Source organism: Cnephaeus nilssonii (assembly GCF_951640355.1).
Source record: "Cnephaeus nilssonii genome assembly, chromosome: 3".
NCBI lineage: Eukaryota > Metazoa > Chordata > Mammalia > Chiroptera > Vespertilionidae > Cnephaeus > Cnephaeus nilssonii.
In genome coordinates, this window is record NC_137074.1 from 103,988,188 (window position 1) to 104,004,797 (window position 16,610).

Consider the following 16,610-nt stretch of genomic DNA (forward strand, 5'->3'; position numbering starts at 1 on the left):
TGTTTTATTTAACAAACAGGTATGTAGGTGGGCTGGGTCCTGTTCAAAGTGCTTTACATATATTGCGTCTTTTGACTTATTTTATAAACTTCGATATGAATCAAATGGGGTGGGGTAGGGGTATTTTGAAGCGTGACTTACCTAGTAGCCACTCTCTGTTTCCCCCAATGGAGAGAGGAGGAGAGATGGAACTGAGCTTCTCCGGAGGGCAAGGCCGCCTACTACTTCCCCCAGCTGTCTAGCCGGGCTCGATGTAGGGGCAGGGGGCTCCACCCTCGCCCAGATCCAGCCGTGGGAGGGTGGATGGCTTTTCCGGGTCACTGGCGCACCCTCTTTACTCCCAGCCACCTGCTTGGGTTCCATCCCGGTTCCAGGCCCTCTGGAGGGCGTCAGGGACATTCCAATCCTCCCACCACCCGCGCGGATGTGGCGGGGGAGGGGACGACTGCTCTCCCATCCCAGCAGCAGGCTTTGAGTAAATTTCTTCTCCCTGTCTGGTGACCTGAGTCCCCGGAGAGGAAACTAAGGCTTGCAGAGTGGTCAGAAGGTTGTTTACCACGCGCCCGGAGGTGGAGCCGCATCCCTAACGAGAGGCACTTTCTGGGCACCATCTGCTCTGGGGCAGACAACTGGAAGCCAAACAGCCCAGATGCCTCCTCGCCAGACCAAATATGGTCACAAGCAGCCTCCCGCGCGAAGGCAGGCCTCGGAGTCTCCGCGTGCAGGGGCGCACCCGGTCCCGCCCGCAGGCAGAACCCGGGATTAGAGCGGCGGCCCCGACGCTCCCGGCCTCAGCACCGGGCGCTTAGGGAGGGCGCGGCGCCCAGGACCCGCCCTTCCTCCGCCTGGGCCCCTCACCCGCCGCCCTCCGCCGCCCCAGGCCTTGGTTTCGGTCCACAAGCCCTAGATTAAACAGGCCCGGGTCACTTTCCCTTTGATCCGCCCCAAGTCCGCGGCAAACTCAAAGGAATGCACTCCCCGAGCTCCGCGGGAGAGGTCCGCGCGACCAAGAGTGGGTGGGGGGCATCCTCCTCCTCTCAGCCCGCAAAGCACCCATCACACCCAAGGTTTTCTGGAGCCGGAGTGACCGGGGGAGGAGGGGGAGGAGCGGGAGGAGGGGGAGGAGGGGAAGGAGGGGAAGGAGGAGGGGGAGGAGGGGGAGGAGGAGAAGGAGGAGGGGGAGGAGGAGGAAGGGGAGGGACCAGCGGGGGCAGGCAGGCTCAGGACTGGCAAGTCATGCATAATTCAACAGCTCAACTTTCGGGCCCGCCTCTTTCCTGGGAGTGGGAGTTTGCTCCAAACTTTGTTTATGGGACAGTCGGAGAGCCGCGGCGGCCGCCCTGTCTGCTTCTCCTCCTTCCAGAGCGCCAAGGCCTGAGGCCAGTTTGGGGGATGTGAAAGCCGAAGCCCCTCGACTGCCAGGCACCGAGGCGGGTCCGGATTTGCCAGCTGGGCTCCGGCTCCCCTCCATCGAGATCGGGACGCACCCCGAGCGACCCAGGCCCGACGGCTGCCGCCGCTCGCCCAGACTCGGCTTCGCTGCGCGCCCAGGTAGTGCCCGCTGGAGCGCGCCCGCGCACCACGCCGGGGCGCCGGGTCCTTGGGTTTGCGGGGTCGAGATGTGGAGTTGGCTGGGGTTGAGATTTCTTTGGGGGGCTCCCTGCCCTGGAGAGCTGCGACCTGTTCTTTGCCACCCACAGTTCAGCAACGGCCGGAGTGCAGCTCTCTCCCCCCCTCCCCGCTCTTCCCTCTCTCAGTAACTTTTTTGCTCCAAGAAAGTTGCATAATTCTGGAGGCCTGGAGGGACTCCTCCCCCAGGCGGCCGGTCTCCTGGCTGAGCGTCGGGGATCTCGAGGCGGACACCTATCCGTATCTTTGTAGTTTCTCCCCATTTTCTCCCCGTACCTCCTACTCCGACTTTAAATAAAAGGCCGATCTGACCTTTTTCCTTGTAGAAGATGAACCCGGCCTCCGCGCCCCATGCGCTCCCGCCGCCCGGGCAGCAAGTGATCCACGTCACGCCGGACCTAGACACGGACCTCGAAGCCCTCTTCACCTCGGTCATGAACCCCAAGCCCAGCTCGTGGCGGAAGAAGATCCTGCCCGAGTCATTCTTCAAGGAGCCCGACTCCGGCTCGCACTCGCGCCAGTCCAGCACCGACTCTTCCGGCGGCCACCCCGGGCCCCGGCTGGCCGGCGGCGCCCAGCACGTCCGCTCGCACTCGTCGCCCGCGTCCCTGCAGCTGGGCACCGGCGCGGGCGCCGCGGTCAGCGCCGCGCAGCAGCACGCGCACCTCCGCCAGCAGTCCTACGACGTGACGGACGAGCTGCCGCTGCCCCCGGGCTGGGAGATGACCTTCACGGCCACGGGCCAGAGGTACTTCCTCAAGTAAGTCCGCCTGGAGCGGGGAGGGGGGGGGGCACAGTCGCGATACCGGGGCGCGCGCGCGCGCGCGTATGTGGTGATGGGGTGTCTTTCCAGGGTTCTTTCCCAAGTATCTGTGAGGCTGGAAGCAAGGAGTGGATGCCTGGGTATCGGAATTGTAAGGAATCAGAAGCAGAGAGTCTGGCGATGTTCATCCAGGGCCTCCCAGGAGATTCGGGTCGTGGAGGGAAACTCTCAGAGATAGGAGAAATAAAAGCAGTATTGGGGGGATTCTCATGGAACACTGAAGTGACTTTGCCCTGAATCTGGAGTATTGATACAGACTCCTTCCTGGGCACAAACCCTTACCCCGTCCCTGCCCATTCCGAGTCAGATACCTCAGAGCCTGGTCCGCTGAGATGTGACACCAGAAACATGTGAGAAAAGTTCTGAGACCGGAGAGGAGGGACTCTGGTAGTGTAGGCAGACTCTGGTCTGCAGTCTCCGTTCCCGGGAAAAGCTGGAAAAGTGAGCACGGCCTGGCAGGCCTCACCTCCCAGCTGGGTGATGTAATGACCACCCAGCGCAGTGATGTAATCAGCCACTGCCGGTGAAGCAGTTGTGGGCTGGACAGATGCGTCGTGTGGAAATTGGGTCAGGAGTTGTATTACGTCATACTTGGTAACGTGAAATACCACCGAATCAGGAGCCTTTGGTCATTCTTCCCTTCGCGTGGTTCCGGCTTTCTGATGTCATGGATTTTACATCAGATTCATGTTAAAGACTGTATAGGAAAATAGGTTCACAGACATGAAGAAGGTTTTTCCCATTGTGGTACCCTAAGGTAATTATATTCCAGAGGAGGAGCCCAGCTGGAACTTGACAGGTAACCGGTGAGGTCAGGCGGTCCACGGCCGAGGTGGAAGTTGTGCCAACTGGACCACTGGGGTCAGGAGTGCCTGCACCAGCTGGCTGTTCACAGCCACCCAGAGAAACTTCTCTTCCAAGAACTTGCCTTTTGTTTATTTAAAGTCCATGTTTCTTTGGTGGTGCAGCCTCTGTTTGAAAGTTAAGACGTTAGATGCTATTTTAAAAATATAATCAGTCCTTTCTTTGGCGTTAATATTTGATACTTTGATTGCTATCTGAGGGCCCTAATAAAGAATATACAGTAATGGACGAGGTTTATTATAACCAACACTTGGACTCACACGGGTGACCAAGGATTTCTTCCCCATCCCAAAGCTGTTGACATCTTGTGCAAGGAGGAGGAGTTCTTGATTTTATTCCTGGGGTTGGTGCAATGCTGGGAAGCACTTGTCCCGAAACAGACTTGGTGGCCATTTTATCCCACCACCGGTCTTCTCCCTGTCTTTAAGTGACAGTGTGGACATGTACTCAGTCCTATGAGTTTTAAATGGCTGGTGGAATTCAAGTGTGTGATGTAATAACATGACATTTCCCTAAATGTGATGATGTTGTTCTGAAGGATGACATTAGTTTCTGTAGTTAACAAAGCTCCAAAATAACTAGCCTCTTGTATTAACAGGTAAATGCAATTGTGAATATTTTATGGTGAATTTTCTAGAAATGGACTTAGTAAGAAATAAAATAGAAAAAGACATAATAATTTACAGTAATTGGGGAGATCATTTTTGGCCCAAATGATTTTTAAATTGTTTATGAATATACACAGAAAAGTATATAAGACATAAGAGCTGGGCTTACCCATTATCTGAGGAAAGATAGGAAAAAAAAACAACAGCCTTCAAATAAAAGCAAAACAAAATAATTCCCTTTTATACACATTTTGAATGATTGTAATAGCTCAGAACTATCTTTGTGAAAGTAGGGTAATAGTGGAAGTTGGCCTGAGTTTAGAGAGAAAGTTGCCCTGATCCCTCTGCTCATCTCCCCAACTACAACCACTCCCCAACCCAAAGCAAAGTGTGTCTTCATTTTACTGGGTCCTCAGTGAAAATAACAGCTGAAAAATTGGTAGTAGGATAGCTTGATCTGATGCTATCCCTGGAAATTTTTTTGCCAAGTAGCTAAAGGAATTAAAGAAATTAAGTCATTATGACTGTTGTCTTTTAAAAAATATGTATTTTATTGATTTGGGAAAGGGAGAGAGATAGAAACATCAATGATGAGAGAGAATCATTGATCAGCTGCCTCCTGCACGCCCCACACTGGGGACTGAGCCCGAAACTCGGGCTTGTGCCCTGACCAGGAATGAAATGCTCAACCACTGAGCCATGCCGGGCTTTTTTTTTTTTTGGTTTAAATATATTTTTATTGATTTCAGAAAAGAAGGGGGAGGGAGAGAGAGATAGAAACATCAGTAAGAGAGAATCATTGATTGGTTGCCTCTGCACGTGCCCTGACTGGGAATCGAACTGTGACCTCCTGGTTGACGCTCTACTACTGAGCCAAGCCGGCAGGGCATGACTATTGTCTTTTAACATTAGCAATCTGCCCAAAGTTCTCGGAGGTTCATTTTTTTTTTTTTTTTTAACTGAGGAAGGGAGAGGGAAAGAGATATATCCCGCAGTGGGAGATGTATCACTGGGGAACCTGCAATCGAGGTACATGCCCTTGACTGGGAATCGAATCTGCAAGCCTTCAGTCTGAGGGCTGGCACTCTAACCACTGAGCAAACTGGCCAGGGCTCTCTGAGTTTCTCTTGGAACTTTAAGTTGGAGTGAGGTAAATGTAAGATGTTACACTTTGTTGCACAATCTCAAAAGGCACTGTATTCCGGTGGAATAAATAGAAGTGCAAAAAATGATGGCAACTGATCCTGATTCAATTTTCATAAAATCTGCTCATTACTTTGCTCCAACATTTGTGAAACAGGGCTAGCAGTAGAATCCTAGGTCAGGAGGCTAGGGTTTCATAAATCTGAAATGAATAACTTTTTTCCTAAAAAAACTGAGTTCAGAAAAGGGGAATTATTTGACTTTGGGAAAGTCATGTGGTCATTCGATGGTGGACCCTGGATTGGACCTCTAACCTGTTGCCCTCTGTGTACTGAGCACTTTTCCATTCCCCCACCCACCTTTATCCCCACTCACTTCACCAGCTGAACAATGAGCTTTATGGATAACAAAGCCTGGACATCTTAAGATACTTCAAAGAGCTTTTTGTCATTTTTTCAGGGAAGATTGTTCCTAGGTATATGATGCAATCACTTTCTGGTAATCTCTTAAAGGGCACCTTTCCTGAGCATTCACACCTTTCCTATGCTGTTCAGGCATTCCTTCAGGGTAGCATATAACCATAGAGGATCAAATGTTAAAACACTTGGCCTCTGAAAATGACTGCATTGTTCCTGCTGTTCTCTAAAGATCATGAATCAGGCTGAGTGTGTGTGTAGGTATTGGGCTCTTAGCAACCTGGCACATCACTGACTGAACATTGATCACATTAAAATAAAATAAAAATTTTCTGGTTATATATGTTTATTGTACATGAACCAGAAAGTAAAGATATAAAGAATGCTCTGGCTTCAGTAGAACTTTCAAATCTTGCAGAAAATTTTTATTTGAATAATCCTATATAATAAAAGCCTAATATGCAAAGTGTCCCATCATTTGTTAGACCATTTGACCAGTCGCTATGAAGCGCACTGACCACCAGAGAGCAGATGCTCCGACTGGTAGGTTAGCTTGCTGCTGGGGTCTCGCTGATCAGGACTGGGTGAGACTGGCCAGACATGCCCTGGAGCCCACCACGGTCCCTCCCCAGCCCTGATGATCATGCACCGGTGGGGTCCCTCAGCCTGGCCTGCGGGTATCGAGCCAAAACTGGCTCTCTCTGACATCCCCTGAGGGGTCCCAGATTGCGAGAGGGCGCAGGCCAGGCCGAGGGACCCCACTGGTGCACGGATCTGTGCACTGGGCCTCTAGTATTCTATAAGAAAAAATATTTTATCCTTACTCCTAAATATAATTCCAATTATAATATTTGCCCACCACTCCCAATGTTTAGTAATAATCTTCATGGATTGCCTTTTTTGACATATGTGGTAGAAAATTATTTTTGTCAGTGTGATCTATGCACTTGGCAACATATTCAATAGAACAGAAGGACTTTTATTGAAAAACAATGGTTTTCTTTACCTCCTTAAACCTCCCAAAGAAAACCATTTAATTTTTAAAAATATTTTTGTATTTAATTCTTAGATTATTACCTTCTTAACTTTAATATGGGCTTACCACTACTTTATGACTTACCAACTTTAACTCCTGATATGAAAGTGAGAATGTAGCTCCTTAAGCTTATGCCTCTTTCAGATTTAACATTTATATTGTTTTTAGTTTGTTAGGACACCTTTGTTATATTTTTGGTCAACTTTTGACAGTATTTCTTGACTTCCCATTTTGTAAGTCAAGGAGGTTTGGGTAGCTACCAGTTATAGTAATTGCTTTTTGTCAATGATAATAACATTCCAAAGTCCTGAACCCATAACCAATAAAGGTTTTGTGCTTTGCCCCAAAGTTGACCTTTTTATCCATAAATTATTCTTAAAGTTGAAAATCTGTAAGAAACAATTACATTATTATGATTCTATAAATATAATTCATTGCCTGTGTATGAAGATTAGTTTTTAGACTTGCACATCGGGTCTGGGGTCAGAACTGGGTTAATCAAAAGAGGGTATATCTAGCACCAAAGTCATATTCTTTCTTTTTTCTCTCATCAGTTTTTTAAATTTGTGTCATCTTTATTTTTATTTATTTATTTAATATATATTTTTATTGATTCCAAAGAGGAAGGGAGAGGGAGAGAGAGAGAGAGAGATAGAAACTCAACTAATGGGGATCGAGCAGGCAAGGAATCAAACGGTGACCTGGTTCAAGGTGACCTAGATATTCAAATACTGAGCCACACTGGCCAGGCTGTCACTTTTTCCTTTCTTCGTATTTGTACCTTGACTTCCTTAAACATTATTTTCTGGTATTTCTAATTGTCTTTTTATATGTTTGTATATTATTTGCCTTTATTATGATCTCAAAATTGTCTAGGCTCTTAGTGCCATCAATTCTATAAAGCCTTCTTTCCCTAAGCTTATGCCCAGATTCCTTTATCTTTCTGAGCCATTCTGGATTCTGATTTCTGTATAGGCCTATGTCATTCTGGGACTTCTTTGTACTTCTTTCCATGGCTGAAAGTGCTGTTTCCCATGTCTTCTTCTTTTTTGGTTTATGCCTTCATTTTGCTGGAGCACATGCTTGAGTAACTTCTTTTTTTTTGTTAATCTTTACCCGAGGATATTTTTCCATTGATTTTTAAAGAGAGTGGAATGGAGGGGGAGAGAGAGAGAGAAACATCAATGTGAGAGAGACACATGGATTGGTTGCCTCCCGCATGTGCCTTGACCAAGGTCAGGATGAAGCCTGCAACCGAGGTACGTGCCCTTGACCAGAATTGAACCTGAGACCCTTCAGTCCACAGGCTGGTGCTCCATCCACTAAGCCAAAATGGCCAGGCTGAGGCTTTTTATCATTCAAAAAATACTGCCTGCTGCCTTAGTTTCTTTGTCTGTAAAATGAGGAGAGTAGTATCTATTTTGTGATATTTTGGAAGATTAGATAACATTTGAAGTGATTGGCACATAGTAGACTTTCAGTACAACTTTCTTCTTGCCTCCCCCTTGCCTCTCTCCCCACACACATACTTTGTCTACCTGGCCAAAATCAGATGGCAGTAGAATAAGCTGATTTTGACTCTGAATGACTACCTGGATCTGGGATTCAAATCCAGTTTTTAAAATTTAAAGTAAGGACTAAGAGTCACTTTTCCTGTTAAGGAACCTAAATAGGAATGCCCATCAAGAGTGCCTTTTGCTTTAGCATCTTGGACAGAGAATACCCAACCCCTTCTGAGGAGGTTGTACTTTTTATTTTTTGGAATCTGGTTTGTAACTACAAGTTGGGCTAATTTCGTGTGGGATGGAGGGAAGGAGGATGGGATGGAGAAATGGAGAGTTGAAGAGGGGAGGTAATTGACATTTGTTGATGATCTGCTTTATGCCAGACAAGGCAGGGAGCTGAATCCGTGCTTCCCAGAGACAGCACCAGAATCAGCCATGAAACACATTCCTGACATGTGCATAAAACCTTTTTTCCGTAATCCTATGTGCTTTCGCATACATTTTTTCTTTTAACCTCATAGTGAACCTGTGAACAGGTACCTGTTATTATCTCATTGGCTGTTGAGGAAATTGAGGCTCACTGAGGTTGAATAAATGGCCTAGGATCTCATATTGGGCGAGTGGCAGAGATGGGATTAGAATTGTGATTCTAAAACCTGTGCTCCTGCCCTTACATTGTGTTGCCTCATGCCAATTACATGCCCGTAATTAGGCCCTGCAATTAGGTATCCTTGGTGACCGGATAACTACAGTGGTGGATGAAGCATTAGAGTTTGCTTCTGAGCTCAGTCTGGGTGATCAAATTTGGAACTCTTGGTGCTGGAGAGGGAGAGACGATGAAATGAACAAACCAGACATGGATAGTATACCTACAGTGGATTACCTTATTGATATCTGGATCCGTTACATTGCTGAGGACTTGTTGAGAGGATTAATTAGATAAAGCTGGTAAAGTGTATTCGAGGAGAAACAGAGCCAGGTTACTTCTTACTGCCTTTATGCCTGGCTAGCATGGCTCAGTAGTGGAGCGTCGACCTATGAACCAGGAAGTCACAGTTCGATTCCTGGTCAGGGCACATGTTGGGGTTGCAGGCTTGATCCACAGTGTAGGGTGTGCAGGAGGCAACCGATCAGTGATTCTCTCTCATCATTGATGTTTCTATGTCTCTCTCCCTCTCCCTTCCTCTCTGAAATCAATACAAATATATTTATATTTCTTTTTAAATTGTCAGGGGTGGGGTTAAAAAATTGCAAGAGAAAACGAAAAATCATTGGAGTGGTAGATTTGGGGTCCAGGGCCATCTTAGTCATAGCTCAGTAACTGAAGGCTGGAGCTTATGTAACCATAGTGTTTTTCTTGTATTGGATTATTTTCTTTAGAAATGAACTGACCCAATAATTGCTAAAATCTTAACCAAGAATTCTCCATAAAATTCATCTCAAAAAGTCTGCTTATGGCAAGTATCAGGTCATATGGACTTCCTGCAGTTTATCCTTTATCAATGTGCTATCTTTCCTAGAGTTCTAGCTTTTACTTAACATTCCATCTAGGCATAGCAGACAGTAAGTAGGAAGGGAAAAGATGATGTTCATTCCTGTGTTGCTGTTAGATGAAGTGAGGTCTGGATATACACTGAATGGCCAGATTATTATGATCTCTGAACGCATAATAATCTGGCCACTCAGTGTACTTCTCTTGAGTAACTAATTTATTTGATATCAAAGATACTATAAATTGTGCACCTGATCAGTTTTCCCCTTTGCATTGGCTGATAGAAAGCTCAGGGCAAATACGGTAGGTGGTTGATCTCCAGCAAAAGTCTAGAATACTTTTGGTACCTATTTGAGATACAAATACACTGAGTGGCCAGAATATTATGCGTTCAGAGATCATAATAATCTGGCCATTCAGTGTATATGCAATGCTTATTGCTGTGCCTGGCAGGTAAGCTCTGTTGAAAGTTTATTACTGTTACATTCCCAATTGAGATGGGATGGGGGCTGCGATCTCCCAGGACCTTTCCTTTGTGGTGCCTAAAGAATCAACAGCTGTTTCAGCATTTACAAGGAAAAAGCATTGAACTCCTGCTGTGTCCCTGCGTTGCAGTGTGCCTTAGGGGGAGAAATGTGTGCCCGGTTTCTGGACCTCAGGCAGCTGACAGTCTAGCTGGGGAGACCAGGAGAACACTGAGAAAAGCAGGCTAACTAGCTGCCTTCCGACTTCTGTGGTGTTTGAGCCTCGAGCAGCTGCTCTTCCTGTGCTGGAAGCTCATGTGAGGTGTGCCGTGATAAGGCAGTCCTTTCTGTTTTGGCTGCAGGTCTGAAATTGGCAGCCGAACTGAAAGTCTTTTCGTTTCTCCCATTGGCTCTGTTCCTTCTGGCCTCAGGAACGTGGCACAAGCTACCTGTGCCTAGAACATTATTTCCCTGCTTTTTGCCTGGTTAACTCCTACGCTACCTTCAGGCATCAGCACAGATGCCGCCCGCCCATGCAGGAGGTCCTTCTTGACTCAGCCTCCTCGCTGGCACTGGTTTAGATGCTCCTGCTTTGTGCTCCCAGAGCCCTCTGTGTCTCCCCAGCCGTAGTATTACTGCTTTATTACTAGTTAATTATTTCTCTCTTTTTTTTCTACTCTAACCTCCCTGAGGGCAAGAATGATGTTTGCCTTGCTTGTCATTGTATAACCCGAGCACAGTGCCTGGCCACATAGGTAGGTGCTAGATAATGAAGGAATCCTATCCTATTCTTTTAGCCATTTGCACTGCAAGCTGGCATCTCATAGGAATCTGCCATGTTGGGAAATGTAATTCCATCATGTCTATGTCTCTTGGACTGAAGGCTTAGAAATGTAGCTCCACAAACTACATGTAGTGGACAGGGTGATGGGTGAAGGGTGGATGGGTGTGCAGAGATGTTTCTGTAAAGGTGGTTGGACATAAATGGAACCTTGAAAACCGAAAAGAATGTGGGTAGGTGGATAAAGAGGTGTTCCGGGAAAGAGGGGATAGGAAGAGAAATGCAAAGGCAGAAATGCTAAGGATGTGTTTTCAGTTAGTTTTGCTTTTATTTATTTATTTTTGTTTGTTGTTTTGCTTTTAAATATATTTTCATTGATTTCAGAGAGGAAGGGAGAGGGAGAGAGGGCTAGAAACATCAATGATGAGAGAGAATCATGGATAAGTTATCTCCTGGGGGTTGAGCCTGCAACCCAGGCATGTGCCCTGACCGGAGTCAAAAGGTGACTTCCTGGTTCATAGATAGGTTGACGCTCAACCACTGAGCCACACCGGCTGTGCAAGGGTGTTGTTTTGAGGCCAGAAGAACATGGCCTGACTTGGTTGGTAGGTGATTGTGCATCCCATTGAGGTTCTAGAACCTTAGCGTGTTCTGGGAAAAGAATGAAAGGACTAGGAGAGGTGGGGTTCAATTCCATATCCTCGGGTGAGGCTGAACAGCAACAACAAAAAACTAGCCCAGCTGCTGTGGCTCAGTGGTTGAGTGTTGATTTATGAACCAGGAGGTTATTGTTCTATTCCTGGTCAGGGCACATGCCTGGGTTGTGGGTTCGGTACCCAATGGAGACTGTGCAGGAGGCAGCTGATCAATTGATGTTTTTTTTTCTCTCTCTCTCTTCCTCTCCCTTCTTCTCTGAAATCAATAAAAAACCTCAAACTGATCCCCTATTGATGGACATCTAGACTGTTTTTAACTCTCTCTCTCTCTCTTTTTTTAATAAGAGAACATTTACTTATAAAATAGATGGGCTTAGGAAACAAGTTATGGAGGTAAAGGAAGGTCCCTAGAAGTGAGAGAAGGCAAAGGGAAAGAGAAATGCTCGGGCATGCTTTAAGGGAGAGCCCTGACTTTCTCTTTTTAAGCATAAAAATACTATGTGCTCAAACACTACTTGAGGGAGGAAAATGGAAAATAAATTCTTCTGATGTTCCCTGGATCCCTATTTAGAGAGAACCATTGTTAACACTTTATCCAGAGCTATTCTTTGCACAAAGAGCAGTTCTCTGGCTCTTGTCTAATTATCTCTCTAGCTTATCTGTTATTCAATTTATCAATCATCTACTGTTGTACTTGTTAGTCAATACATCTCCCCTTCTTATACAAGGGTGATACATGGTCTGGCAAATGCACTGGTCAGTTAGATGGATGCCTTTCCGAGCAGAACTAATGGCGTACCAGTGTGAAGTAGCTGATGATGTATCTCAGTGCTACTCAAAGTGTGGTCCATGGACTGACACCAGTGTGTGAATGTAACTGGTCCAAGACAAGCTAGATACAGAAGTTGAGAGTGTTTAGGAACTTTTATAGCAAAATGACATTGTTGTGACACTTAAGCATATGATCAGTGGGACTGTCTTGTGGAACAGGGTAGTTTGGGTATGTCAAACTTTTTTTTGTTTGTTACTCTTCACACGAGGATATTTTTCCATTGATTTTTTAGAGAGAGTGGAAAGGAGGGGGAGAGACAGAGAGAAACATCAATGAGAGAGAAACACGTCAATTGGTTGCCTCCAGCTTGCGTCCCACCGGGGCCAGGGATGGAGCTGCAACCAAGGTATGTGCCCTTGACGGGAATCGAATTGGGACCCTTCAGTCAGCAGGCTGATGCTCTATCCACTGAGCCAAACCGGCTAGGGCAGGTGTGTCAAACTTTTGTGCTGAGTCTCATATGGCCCAAGCTACATGCAAGCCGTCCTCAATAGGACCACGTTCTGCTCTTGACAGATTGAAAATAAAAATCACTGGTCCTTTACCACAGTTTGAGACTCACTGATGCATCTGTTTCTCTTAATTCTATTTATCTATTTATTCCATCCATCCATCTATTTATTCTATCCATCCATTCATCCATCCATCCATCCATCCATTTACCTACCTATCATTTTATTTTTCCATTTATCCTTATAACTATCTTTTCTGTATCAACCAATCAATTCATTATATCTCTTAGCTTAACAAGGATCAATCCATGTCATATGTTGAGTAGTGAATCTCAATATGGAAACAAATTTTACAGCACAAAGGTTATATATGATCTATTTTCCAGTACGTAATATATTTTGTTTTTGTGGCCCCTATGTAACTCATTGTTTTAGAAATATGCTTTGACACACTTCAATTCTGAATACTGAAGACATGTAAATTCTTTTGTTTTCGTGTAAATAATTTACCTGCAAGTTTGCTAGCTACAGACTTGGTAATTAAAGAATGGTGACCAGAGAAAAACAAACATGCTGGATTGTTTATTAAAAAAAAAAAAAAAATTCCTTCCAGGCCGGTGTGGCTCAGTGATTGAGCATTGACCTGTGAACCAGGAGGTCATGGTTCGATTCCCGGTCAAGGCACATGCCAGGTTGCTGGCTAGATCCCCAGTTGGGGGAGTGCAGGAGGCAGCCAATCAATGATTCTCTTTCATCACTGATGTTATTATCTCTCGTTCCCTTCCTCTCTGAAATCAATAAAAATATTTTTAAAAACAAACAAACAAACAAACAAACAAATGAAAACAGAACTGAAGGATATAAAGTGAAAAGAGTACTTTGCCCAGTAGTTTTAGTCAGGTGTAACCACTGTTCACAGTTGCTTGTGTGTCTTCCCGGGATTTATTAGGCACACACACAGTTTCACTCATAATGGCGTCAGCTGGTGGTTTTGGTATTGTAGGCACCTTAGTGTAAGTGCTCTTTGTTTCTGGTTGACCCATACACAGCCTCAGGACTGCATAGAGAAGGTATGGATTAAACTATGTAGACCTAGATGTGATGACTGATGGGGAGCTCTTGCGGTGGAAAGCTTTGTTGGGGTAACTGTAGTTCAGAGACTGGCTCTTGGCTTTGTGGTTCAAGAAGTTGATGTCCTTGGTGCTCCAGAACTGACCAGGTTTTCGAGCACAGTCTGTGGGCTGCACTGAGATGAAATGGGATATAAATTTTAACTGCAGTTTTAGAATTCACAAGCAGTGACTTAAATATTCGCCACTCTGGAATGAAGTCCTCATAAGAGTGGTTTAATTACTGGGAAGTTGCTTTGTGGTGCTGGAAAAGGGAAGATAAATCATTTAAGGGATATTGAGGAAGTAAATTTGACAGTATTTGGTAATGGATTAGGTACGGGCAGCGAGGAAAAGATGGGAAAAGGAAGATTTGCAGTCCGTGTAATGGCATGAATGAAGTACTGAAAGGTTTAGACAAGGTTGAAAATCTTTTTAACATGTTGAGTTTGAGGTGACATTAAGATATCCAAGGGATGGAGATATATATGCATATATATATATATATATTTTTTTTTTTCACACACTCACACGTATATAATAGTTAAGTAATCCATATCCAGATAGTGAACCTATAACGATATGGTCACATTAGGGTGAGAAAAAAACGAAGGAAGTCTGGTAGACCCTGTAAAAGAAACAGCCAGAAATATATGAGGAAATCAGAAAGTAGTACATGAAATCCAGGGGAACTCACAGGAAGGAGTGGTTGATTCTGTGGGTGGTTTTTCAGAGGTCAAAGAAGGTGAGAACTGAAAATGTCCAGAGAAGTTCTCCACTGAGGCCATTTTCTTTCCCGGGTCAGGGTAAGGGCCTCGGGTTCTAATTTATAGAATCCAGTTTTTGAAGAGGGAAAAATGAAGAAAATAAGCATCTTAGATAAGGTGTGTCCTCCAATTCCCACATACTCCGTGGTGTTCCTGCTGAGTAGCCAATGGCATATGGAAGGACTCCGTTTGTTTATTTAAACATCTTGTTAAAAGGAGACCCGAAATCAGAGTTTTATAACTAACCACGATAAGTTATAAGACTTGGTAAAAATATTACTCTTAATTGACATGATAATCACTTGCTGTGAGGAATTAGTCTCCAGTCCTGGCTGTGGTAATACCCTTGTCACAGTGCGTGGCACACCGGGCTATTATTGCTGGGACTGGTCATACTTAATTACAGCCATAAACACAGCAGATTCTGTTTGGGGAGTATCAGTTAAAGATTTATATTTTGGAATATTGTGTAACTAGTTTCAGATAAACTTTTATCTTTATTTCTCCATTTGCTGGAACTGATGTTAGTATCTGGCAAAGGGGATTCTGAAATTAACTCAGGTAAATGCCCAGGTCATTGTCCTTTCACAGTATAGGTAAGTAAACTAAACACATTTGATTACATCAGACTGATTTCAGTTTGAATTTTGTAGTTAGAGTTGGCAGTTAAAAGGCCATTCTGTTGCATTTTGCTAATATGGGAGCACCTAGTGGATTTGTTACTGGTTTGGAATTTGTATAAATGTGAGTTTAGTAGGAGGGATTAAGAATCATAAAAGAAGCAGTAAGTTTCACTGTGGCTTAGAAAATTACTTATGTTTTCTGAAGATGCATTCTAGTGCAATAGTCTCCACTTTTATGGGTCTTTGTGTTACATATAAGTCTAGTGCAATAGTCTCCACTTTTATGGGTCTTTGTGTCACATATTTGTATAAGTCTTGTATATAGAATGTTTAGCAAATGTGGATTCTTCTTATATAGTGTACCATCCAACATATATTTGGCTATTCATGCATTTTAACATAACATTGAACCATAAATATATATTATAGAAAAATCTGAAGAAAGGAAAGAGAGGAATGGAGGCGAAAGGACCATTACTTAAAGGTTAAGCTGCACCCAAGTGTATTTTTAAAATGTAATCTTTTTTTTATGTTTTAAAGTTATCTTATCTATGGTCTGAAAAAAGTTACACTTGAATTTACCGATCTTGCATTTCTGTAAGTATGGAGATGGCAAGGGCTATGCCTTGGCTTTGGAAAGCTGAGTTCTCAAGCGCATGTCTGAGGACTGTAACCCATGTGGTACACAATGCAGCCATTGTTCTTTCTATTTGTCTGTTGCTTACCTGTTAACAACTACTGAGCAGTCTGTGATTATTAACAAAGATTGGTATTTAACAGTAGGAGCAGAATGGAAAATTTGGAATGTCAACATTAAAGAAATTATTTTAAAGGTTAGATCTAAATTGTTGAAGCTTTTGCCTAAAACGTTGGCAGATGCGTAGAGCAGGGGATGGACCAGCACAGCCTTTTAATATTATTAGCTAGAGTGAAGTGAGTCAAGTTATGCCACCGAGCTCTTTGTTTAACCTGATAATTGGCCAGCCCTTGTTAATTGATTGGAAACCATTAAAGGACTCGGATTTCCCAGTTGCACATGATTTGGAATGTTCCACTTGCCTCGTGTGTGAATAAAAGGGCCCACGGTCTGGCTAATTCAAGTGCATCGTTCATACTCCCCTGAAAGCCAAGTGTCAGCAACAAGGCAAGTTTTAAGAGTTCTTGGAAGGTTCTTCTGAGGCCTGGTAAACATCTTGGTGACTGGTATGTATCTATTTGGAGTCTAGTTTTGAGAGCTGCTGTAAAAGAGTATTTTAAACTTCCAAGTGAGCATGGAAGTGTAAACCAATACCATAGAGTTGCTTGAGTTGAAGTGAAAGATCATATTTACTGACATGTATTATAAATGGGTTTTTAAAGCAATGTCTGTTTTGTACAGTAAAAGTAAAGTATGCCAAGAGTTAAACAAAA

The 16,610-nt window shown here is 44.5% G+C and overlaps 1 protein-coding gene across 2 annotated transcripts in view; it reads left to right on the forward strand.

Moving 5' to 3' along the window:
- The first annotated feature begins 1,259 nt into the window (after positions 1–1,259).
- WWTR1 (WW domain containing transcription regulator 1) overlaps positions 1,260–16,610 on the forward strand; it is a 204,243-nt gene continuing 188,892 nt past the window's right edge. The window contains exons 1-2 of one of the 2 annotated variants that reach the window (XM_079764158.1): positions 1,260–1,551; positions 1,956–2,389. In XM_079764158.1, the coding sequence (XP_079620284.1) occupies positions 1,959–2,389 (431 nt within the window). In that variant the 5' untranslated portion in view covers positions 1,260–1,551; positions 1,956–1,958. The remainder of the gene's footprint in view (positions 1,552–1,955; positions 2,390–16,610) is intronic. The other variant, XM_079764157.1, reaches the window with a different exon arrangement.